At 45.6% G+C, this 10,000-nt stretch overlaps 1 protein-coding gene across 6 annotated transcripts in view; it reads left to right on the top strand.

Annotated features, from left to right (window-relative positions):
- Window positions 1-161: 161 nt before the first annotated feature.
- Window positions 162-10,000, top strand: part of LOC125037713 (protein prune homolog 2-like) — a 75,918-nt gene continuing 66,079 nt past the window's right edge. For 3 of the 6 annotated variants that reach the window (XM_047630912.1, XM_047630911.1, XM_047630914.1), the window contains exon 1: window positions 162-734. In XM_047630912.1, coding sequence (XP_047486868.1) covers window positions 730-734 — 5 coding nt within the window. In that variant the 5' untranslated portion in view covers window positions 162-729. Of the gene's footprint in view, window positions 735-918; window positions 1,391-10,000 lie in introns of those variants that run through there. The other 3 variants (XM_047630910.1, XM_047630909.1, XM_047630913.1) reach the window with 1 other exon arrangement.

Here is a 10,000-nt window from a genome sequence, read left to right as displayed (position 1 = left end):
AATGTCTAAAAACGAATAATTAAACGACGCAGTGGCAACTTTCCCTCGTGAGCTGAGTAGATTCAGATGCGTTGCCAGATGTAAACTAAACGTCATCACTCATTTCTATCCTGTATCAAAACGAATAAATTCTATTTGCTAGTGCATTCACACAACGCGTGGGAATAATAAAGTCACACAGATAAAACCCCTGCGAGAATGAGAGAGCGCACTGAGAAATATTTTGAGAAGGAAATTCAGTGTTGCGAAGCCGCGTTCGGCGCATGAGCACACTAATGCGCTCAAGCCAAGGAGGTCTGGAAGTAGCTGCAAATACAAGGGTTTCAAATTCCAGTGGAAAGAAGCGATAGAACTCATGTAGTTTCTGCTCAGGTTACCTCATATCGGATTTATAAGCGAGTGAACCTCTTGTCAGACACCCTACGCACTGGCATGTTCCTCTCAATCGATAAAATCAATGTTGTCCTCGGTAAAACACGAAGCAAACCTACAGTTGGTCCTACATGGCAAAACGCGACTCGCACAATGAAGTCGTCTACGCAATCCTCATCTTGCCTAGTGTTACTTACGGGGAGGAACGCCCAACTCTCCTCGCCACAGTGAAATAAGCGAAACAAGTCAAGAATTCACACTAGTCAACACCACTTTTGGCCTGCTAAGAGACGACAATCAATTCCTGAGAGGAGCCAACACAGGCTACACGACCTATATTAGTGCTCAGTCAATACCATGTGGTGAGTACACTGTTCGTTCTCTGGTTGTTGCTGCTGGGGAAATGCAGGTCCCTGGGGGAATAGGAAGTGAGCTCAGTTGTTTTCTGTTTCATTGAGGACCCCCCCTTTTCTCTCCCTCCCCTCCCCCCCATTCCCTCCTCGGGTTCCTCGCCTGCAGTCGATCGTGGAGACGCATTAGCAGGTTCCTTGGGGGATATTTCAAGCCCTTCGCCGCAGTTCGTCGTTTGCGTGTTGTGTTCGCCGACGGGTCGCCCTTCGTGGAAAAATGTGACGGAGGCGAGTCGATTTTTCACGTGATCTTTTTCTCGTGATTTTGTGTATATCAAATGCGCCTTAGGTTTTTATATTACAAGTGGAGGTTCGGAGATGGTGTATGAAACTGTACAGCACCACAAGGAAAGAAAATAGTGAACATAAACTTTGTACAGACTTTTGGTATGGTAGACAGTGGTTTTCATGACGGCACACGGCAAGGCAGAAATAACAAGGAAACAGCAATTTATCACGCTAACCACAGTAATTCCTTGACCAGGGAGTGATGTGTATGGCGTGATATGTGACAACCAGTCGGAAAATGCCCCAAGAATGCAATAAAAACGACCCACGACCACACTGGATAGCAACGGATTGTTTGTAGTGAAGCCCTTGTAGTAATGGTAGGTGGTAGGTAGTCCTCACGACCCCTGCTGGAATACTTTGCGTTTCTGTACTGAATATTTATGACTGTGGACGTGTGCATTGGTTTGTTTGTACTTTGTTTGGACAAATTTTTACTTATGCGTGTGTGTAGTTATATCATATCTAATACATTGTGTGTGTGTGTGTGTGTGTGTGTGTGTGTGTGTGTGTGTGTGTGTGTGTGTGTGTGTGTGTGTGTGTGTGTGTGTGTGTGTGTGTGTGTGTGTGTGTGTGTGTGTGTGTGTGTGTGTGTGTGTGTCTGTCTGTCTGTATGTCTGTTCGTCCGTTTGTCCGTCTCTCTTGCTATCTCTCTCTCTCTCTCTCTCTCTCTCTCTCTCTCTCTCTCTCTCTCTTTCTCTGTTTATGTATATATATATATATATATATATATATATATATATATGTGTGTGTTTGTGTGTGTATGTGTGTGTGTGTGTGTGTGTGTGTGTGTGTGTGTGTGTGTGTGTGTGTGTGTGTGTGTGTGTGTGTGTGTGTGTGTGTGTGTAGGTCATCACCATTACAGCCATCATCAGCGCCATTGTCATCACCACCATCACCACCGCCAACCCCTCAGTGGAGTTGGGGAACAAGGAAAGGACGATTTATAACGATCGTGACTAATGACTAATCTCATTACGATAAGCACTGTCGGGAAATGAACCGAAAATGTATTGATTCTTCGACCTCGTGGTCATCACTAGATCACGGGCGAACTAAGGGCGGGGTGAGGGCTCAGGGTTGGGGGGGGGGGGTGATGGGTGGGGGGGAGCTTTAATGCAGATAGTCTTAACATCTTCGTCATCGTTATCATCATTATCATCATTCTTGATCATTCTTCATCATTCTTCATCATCATCTCGTTATCATATCATTATTAATTTTATTATTATTACCATTATTATTAGCATTACCATTATTATCATTCTTATTACCATTATTATCACGAGTCTCATCGTGATTATTAACATCTCCCTTGTTATTCCATCTTTCACAAACACCTTTATTTTGACTCCCCCTTTGTTCTCTTCCACTTACTCCCTCTTTATTTCCGTCTCGCTCTCTCTCCCTTCCACTTCTCTATTGTTCCAGAAATAATAGTTGCTGGAAGGATGTTAATCACTTTACAACATAATTACGTCTCTTGTGATAATGAGACAGCTAACCTTGATCTCTGTGACTGCTGTGTAGTCTGACGTTTTTTTGAGATTTATTTATAACTCTTTTTTATTCGTTTAGTAATTTTTATTTCACTTTCTAGGCCTGTAGTTGTGTGAAATATAGCAGTTAGCAACCGTTTTTGTGGGTAAGGATAGAATATCGTTCGTTCATTTACTCTCACACTCAGCTCGCTCAGTCACTCACTCACTCACTCACTCACTCACTCACTCACTCACTCACTCACTCACTCACTCACTCACTCACTCACTCACTCACTCACTCACTCACTCACTCACTCACTCACCCGCCCACTCAGTCACTCACTCACCATCTCTCTCTCTCTAGAGATGGAGATAAAGATAAAGATAAGATAAAGATAAAGATAGAGACAGAAAGATACACACGACTCTACTAATGAATAAAATAACACACAGAAAGGGGAGAGAAGAATTCCAGCACTAAGAAAACGGCCATGTTAGGAGACCAGGATCGATCTGGATCAAACAAAATATTAATCAAAGACTTCCCAGTGAGACCAGTTGTGCCGCGTTAGACTGTGGCTTGATTTGCGATTTACAAAGAGCGATAAATACACTGAATTCGTAACGGATGGACGGATTGTAGAGAGGCGATCTAAGATTTTATAAATCCGTGGTAGTTTCTGTTTGTCTGTCTGTCCGTCCGTCTGTCTGTGTCTGTCTGTCTGTCTCTCGGCCTGTCTTTCTTTCTCTTTCTATTTCTCTTTCGCCTTTCCTTCTTCTCTTTCTCCGTCTCCTTCTCCTTTCCTTCTTTCCTTCTCCTTGTCTTTCTCTTTCTCTTTCTCTCTCTTTCTCTTTCTCATTCCCTCTCTCCCTCCCTCCCTCACTCCCTTCCTTCCTTCCTTCCTTCCTTCCTTCCTCCCTCCCTCCCTCCCTCCCTCCCTCCCTCCCTCCCTCCCTCCCTCCCTCCCTTCCTGCCTTCCTCCCTTCCTCCCTTCCTATCTCTCTCTCCCTCCCTCCCTTTCTCTCTTTCCCTCCCTTTCTCTCTCTCCCTCCCTCCCCCTCCCCCTCCCTATCCCTCCCCCCCCCCTCTCTCTCTCTCTCTCTCTCTCTCTCTCTCTCTCTCTCTCTCTCTCTCTCTCTCTCTCTCTCTCTCTCTCTCCCTCCCTCTGTCTCTATCTATCTATCTCTATATCTATCTCTATCTCTATCTCTCACTCCTCTCTTCTCTCTCCCCTTCTCCCTCTCCTCCTTCCTCCTTCCTCCCTCCTCCCTCCCTCCCTCCCTCCCTCCCTCCCTCCCTCCCTCCCTCCCTCCCTCCCTCCCTCCCTCCCTCCCTCCCTCTCTCCCTCTCTCCCTCTCTCTCTCTCTCTCTCTCTCTCTCTCTCTCTCTCTCTCTCTCTCTCTCCCCCTCTCTCCCTTTCTTCCTCTCTTCTTCTCTTCCTCTCTTCCTCTCTCCCTCTCTCCCTCTCTCCCTCTCTCCCTCTCTCCCTCTCTCTCTCTCTCTCTCTCTCTCTCCCTCCCTCCCTCCCTCCCTCCCTCCCTCCCTCCCTCCCTCTCTCTCTCTCTCTCTCTCTCTCTCTCTCTCTCTTCTCTCTCTCTCTCTCTCTCTATACATAAATACATATATATACATATATGTATTTATATATATATATATTTATATATATATGTATATATATGTATATATATATATTATCTCTCCCTCTCCTCTCTTATCTCTCTTCTCTCTCCCCCTCTCCCTCTCCATCTCCCTCTCCCTCTCCCTCTCCCTCTCTCCATCTCCCTCCCTCTCTCTCTCCCTCCCTCTCTCCCTTTCTCCCTCTCTCTCTCTCTCTCTCTCTCTCTCTCTCTCTCTCTCTCTCTCTCTCTCTCTCTCTCTCCCTCCCTCTCTCTCTCTCTCTCTCTCTCTCTCTCTCTCTCTCTCTCTCTCTCTCTCTCTCTCTCTCTCTCCCTCCCTCTCTCCCCCTCCCCCCCTCTCTCTCTCCCTCTCTCCCCCCTCCCCCCCCTCTCTCTCCCTCCCTCCCTCTCTCCCTCCCCCCCCCCACCCTCTCTCTCTCTCTCTCTCTCTCTCTCTCTCTCTCTCTCTCTCTCTCTCTCTCTCTCTCTCTCTCTCTCTCTCTCTCTCTGCCTCTCCCTCACTCACGCTTGCACTTTCCCTATTGTTGCAACGTTCACAAAGGTCTGTACCTGACCATAAGCTGATAAGATCCTTTTGTTGCGAGTGTTGCTTTATTATTCTCGCGAGCTGGAAACACTGCAGATGTTGCTTCGATTTGTGTGCATTGGCAAGATGATCAATCCGCTTAAAGGTCGCGCTTCGGCTTGCAACGACCTTAGTTAGTATTGCAAGGCCATGTAACGCTAATGACTTTGGGGTGTGTTCAAAACACTTTGCAACATAGTTTCGTGACCAAGTTGGTGTATATGTGAATTATATTTTGAATTTACGTTTTATTTTTCGGTATTATAGAGTTCTACAAATGTTGTGCGTATCACACTGCAGCAAAGCGAAGAGGAGAGACTGCTTGGCTGCAACATTCTGTGCAATATTGCAATAAACAAGATGATAAGGGACGTGTTTGTATACCAGACGACATTGGAAGAAAGTAAAACATTGTGAATATTTCTCAAGGCATTTATATTACTTATATAGTCATAGGATTTTTACTAGGTTATATGCACATCCAGAAGGTTTAGATAACATTGATTTAGCACACACACATTCAAATAAGTTTAATGATAAGGATTTTTAAACAGAAAAGGAAGCACACGCGTTCAGATAGCGCACAGCAGAACCGACTGACGCGCTGCAGGTGGAACTTATTGCAAGGTTTTTGCACAAAATAGTAAATGTTGTCAGAATCATGATCTGTGCAAAGTGAAGGCATATGCCACGCACATATCACCGTGTTGCAATTTCCTCTACATCGTTGGTGCAATAAGAGCAAATGACGGATTGAACTGAATATCATAGAGGTTCATACGAGAAATGGAATGTACATCCTCGTGTAATATGCAGTTCGTTAATAAAAGAGAGAAAGAAATAACGAATGAATGAATCGAAGAAAGAAAGAACGAAAGAAGGAAAGAAAGAAAGAACGAAAGAACGAAAGAAAGAAAAAAGAAATAAAAATCATATTTTTTTGCGTATAAGCAAACTTGGTCTTACTATGATTTATAGAAAAAGTACTATATGAAAACGGAATTTAGAATAATATTTGACTTGGTCTGCAAATTCCTGCGTCTTGTGAACACTAACCCCTTCTGAGCGAGGCAGGGTCCGGTGTTCACGGGGAAAAAGCTGGTCATTTCTGTTCACTCCCCTCTCCTTTCTCCTCTCTCCTCTCTCCTCTCTCTTCTCTCCTCTCTCCTCTCTCCTCTCTCCTCCCTCCTCCCTCCTCCCTCCTCTCTCTTCTCTCCTCTCTCTTCCCTCCTCCCTCCTTCCTCCTCCTCCTTCCTCCTCCCTCCTCCCTCCTTCCTCCTCCCTCCTCCCTCCTCCCTCCTCCCTCCTTCCTCCTCTCTCCTCTCTCCTCTCTCCTCTCTCCTCCCTCCTCCCTCCTTCCCTCCCTCCCTCCTCCCCTCTCCTCCCCTCTCCTCCCTCCCTTCCTCCCTCCCTCCCTCCCTCCCTCCCTCCCTCCCTCCCTCCCTCCCTCCCTCCCTCCTCGCCTCTCCTCTCCCCTCTCCCTCCTCTCCCCTCCTCTCCCCTCCTCTCCTCCCTCCCTCCTCTCCCCTCCTCTCCTCCCTCCCTCTCCTCTCTCCTTCCTCCTCCCCTCCCTCCCTCCCTTCCTCCCTCCCTCCCTCTCTTTGCCTCTCCGTCTCCCGATCAAGCTCTCCAATTCGTTAGTCGTGAAGGGCCAGGGCCTGAGTTTCCTAAAGCTGAGAATCAAGGAACTCATGACCCGAGTCTTTCCGTGCGCGTTCGACGATTTCATTAGCTCTGACTTTTTTCTTCTGTTTTTTTTTTTTTTTTTCCTTGAAGGATATTTTTTTGCACTTTCGTTTTTTTTTTTTTTTTTTTTTTTTTTTTTTTTTTTTTTTAAGGATTGGTTCCTCTTCCTTTTTTTTCTTCTCTTAAAGATTTTTTTTCCTCTTCCGTTTTCTTTTTTCTTCTTCAAGGACTTTTTTTTGCTTTTCCGTTTTCTTTCTTTTTTTTCTCTTAAATTATTTTTTTCCTCTTCCGTTTTTTTTTTCTAAGGATTTTTTTTCCTCTTCCGTTTTCTTTCGTTTTTTCTTATATATTTTTGTTTCCTCTTCCGTTTTCTTTTTCTTTTCTTTTTTTCTCTTAAAGGATTTTTTTCCCCCCTCTGTTTCCGTTTTTTTTCTTTTTTTCTTATAGGCATTTTTTCGTAGAGTGATTGTTATTGCTATAATTAAAGAGGAAGAGATTTTTTCTCTCTTCTGTTCTTTTTATATTTTACTATATTTCTTCTTTTAAATTGCATGGAGTGGTAGTTATAGCTTCCTTCCCTCCCTCCCTCCCTACCTCCCTCCCTCCCTTCCTTCCTCCTTAGCTCCCTCCTTCCCATCTTCCCTCTCTCCCTCCCCCCCCCCCCCTCTCTCTCTCTCTCTCTCTCTCTCTCTCTCTCTCTCTCTCTCTCTCTCTCTCTCTCTCTCTCTCTCTCTCTCTCTCTCTCTCTTCTCTCTCTTTCTCTCTCTTTCTCTCTCTTTCTCTCTTTCCCTCTTTCTCCCTTTCTCCCTTTCTCTCTTTCTCTTCATCCCCCGTCCCTCCCTCCCTCCCTCCCTCCCTCCCTCCCTTTGAGACGGCCAGGAGATTCAGCGGCATGATCTTCTGTAATTAGATTTTTAAATACTAAGTGTTCCTTGGGATTAGTGCGCTCCTCCCGCGACAGCTGATATATCGATTGCTTTCGCCGGAGAGAAAAGGGGGAGGGGAAAGGGGGAGGGGGAGAGGAGAGGGAGGGGGAGAGGGAGAGCGAGGGGGAGAGAGAGGGGGAGGGGAAAGGAGGGGAGAGGAAGAGGGAGGGGGAGAGGGAGGGAGGAGGGAGAGGGAGGGAGGGGAGGGGAAGGAGAGGAGAGAAGGAAGGGAGAGGGAGGGGAAGGGGGGGGAAAGGAAGGGAGAGAGGAGAGGAAGGAGAAGGGAGAAAGGAAAGGGGGGGGAGGTTGAAGGGAAGGGAAGGGAGGGAGGGAAATTGGGGGAAAGGGAGAGGAAGGAAAGAGGGAAGGGAAGGGAAGGAAAGGAGAGGGAGAGGAGAGGAGAGAGAGAGGGAGGAAGGAGGTGGGGAGGGGCGGAAGGAAGGGCCGCCCCGGCGGCAAGCCGCGGGCCCGCTTTCCGCTTTTTCGTTTCAGGGGGCCAATGCCGATCCGGGGCCCTTGTTCTTCGCTTATTCTCCTTGGGGGGTCGGGTTCCCTTAAACGGACCCTGTCTGATGGGTTCTTTCCCTCGTCTCTTCCGGTTTAAAACCGTTTTCTCTTTTCTCCCCCCTTTTTTTCCCGGGGTTTCCCTTTTCGGGGGGTCTCTCCCTCTTCTGGTTTCTTTTCCTCCCTCTCTTTCCGCCCTCCCTTGTCCCCGGGTGCTCGCCCTTTTTTCTCCTCCTCCTTCCCTTCGAGTCCGCCCTTTTCCTCCTCCTTCTCTCCCCTCCCTCGCGTTCTCCCGCTCCTCTCCTCCTTGTTCCTCTTTCCCCTCTCCTCCCTTCCCTCGCCCTCTTTTTTTTCGTACCTTAAACCCCCCAGTCCCCCCCCCCCCCCACGCCCCCCAAAAACCAAACCCTCCCAAGGCCCGGAAAATTTTGAAAAAGGGGGGGCAATTCGAAGGGACCAAACCGAGGGCGACCCCTTTGGGGTTTTTAATTCCTTTTTTTTTTTTTTTTTTTTGCTTGTGAATCTTTCTTTTTTTTCCCGTCACTGAAAAAATCTTTTTTTTCTTTTTCCCCCCCCCCCCCTTTTCCTTTTTTTTTTTTTTTCTCCTTTATCTTTTTTCATTTTTTCCTTTTTTTTCTTTTTTTTTCCCTCCTTTTTACTCCTTTTTTTTTTTTTCCTTTTTATTTTCCCCCTTTTCCTTTTTTTCTTTTTTCTTTTTTCTTCTTTTTTTTTTTCTTTTTTTCCTTTTCTTTTTTTATTTTCCTTTTTCTTTTTTTTTTTTTCCCCTTTTTCTTTTTTATTTTTTCTCCGTTTTCTTTTTCTTTTCCTTTTTTGTTTTTTCCTTTTCCTTTTCTATTTTTTCTTCTTTTACTTCTTCGCGTCTGGAATATCTTCTTCTTTCTCTTTTTCTTCATCTTTTCATCTTTTTCTTCTACTTCCATTAATGCTCTCGGTGTCTTCCTCTCGAACCTTTTTTTCAGACCACGTCCTTATCAATTTAGGTCCATAGAGGGCTCTTGTGTTGCAAGATCAACGTTGCAATGGGCGTTGGTGTTGGAGCCGCTATATAAGGGATTGTTGCAAGATCGCTGGCCGCCCACCTCAGTCGCGTTGCACTAAAAAGGGAGATCTTTGTTTCTACGTGTTCATCTTTCCTTTGCAATGTTGCAATGTTGTCCATATCAAGCGCATGATAACCATTTGCATTTTCATGGCATTCTTATACGGAAGTGATGATGTTGCAAGCTCGTAAAAGTAGGATGCAAGGGGGGAACTTTATTTTATTTTTAGTTTTTGCAACTGAGAAGATGTAAATTCAACAGATCCAACGGACACCACCACCACCACCACCACCACCACCACCACCACCACCACCACCACCACCACCACCACCACCACCACCACCACCACCACCATCACCACCATCACCATCACCATCCCCACCACCACCATCCCCACAATTACCATCACCATCACCATCACCATCACCATCACCATCACCATTACCATTACCAGCAACACCAACACCAACACCAACACCAACACCACCACCAACACCACCACCAACACCAACAACACCACCACAACCACCACCATCACCACCATCACCACCATCACCATCCCCGTCACCATCATCATTTTCACTCAGAGGATTCATTCGCCATAACCCACCATCATCACTATCATCACCATCACAAATCACCATAAAAACTCAACAATTCCCTCTAAGTTCCAAACCGAAAGTGATTGTGAAAGACCCACGACTGAGCGAAAATCATCACATTTTTGTGAAAGAGAGGGAGCGGTGTTGTTTTTCCGTTTCCATGGCAACGGCCTATCGCAGTAGCCGAGATAGGGTGTACATTTTCTTAAAATCTTTAGAAGAACTGATGGGAAAACAGCTTTTAAAAATTAATAAGACGAGTTCCCTATCATATAATATTAATAACAGTATGAAAATAGGGTAATATGAAATGATATTGTGGTTTTATTCATAATACTTGTTTTCTCTTGTTAGCTATGAATAGGTTACACTTGTGGTTTTATGAAGAATATCGTGAAATGATAATAATTGCGTGAGAAAGGTCACAAAATGGATAACAATATAATGATAATAATGATACACATTGA

Source organism: Penaeus chinensis, chromosome 23, assembly GCF_019202785.1.
Source record: "Penaeus chinensis breed Huanghai No. 1 chromosome 23, ASM1920278v2, whole genome shotgun sequence".
Lineage (NCBI taxonomy): Eukaryota > Metazoa > Arthropoda > Malacostraca > Decapoda > Penaeidae > Penaeus > Penaeus chinensis.
Note: the sequence above shows the minus strand (reverse complement) of the source record. Positions and strands in the feature narration are given on the sequence as shown.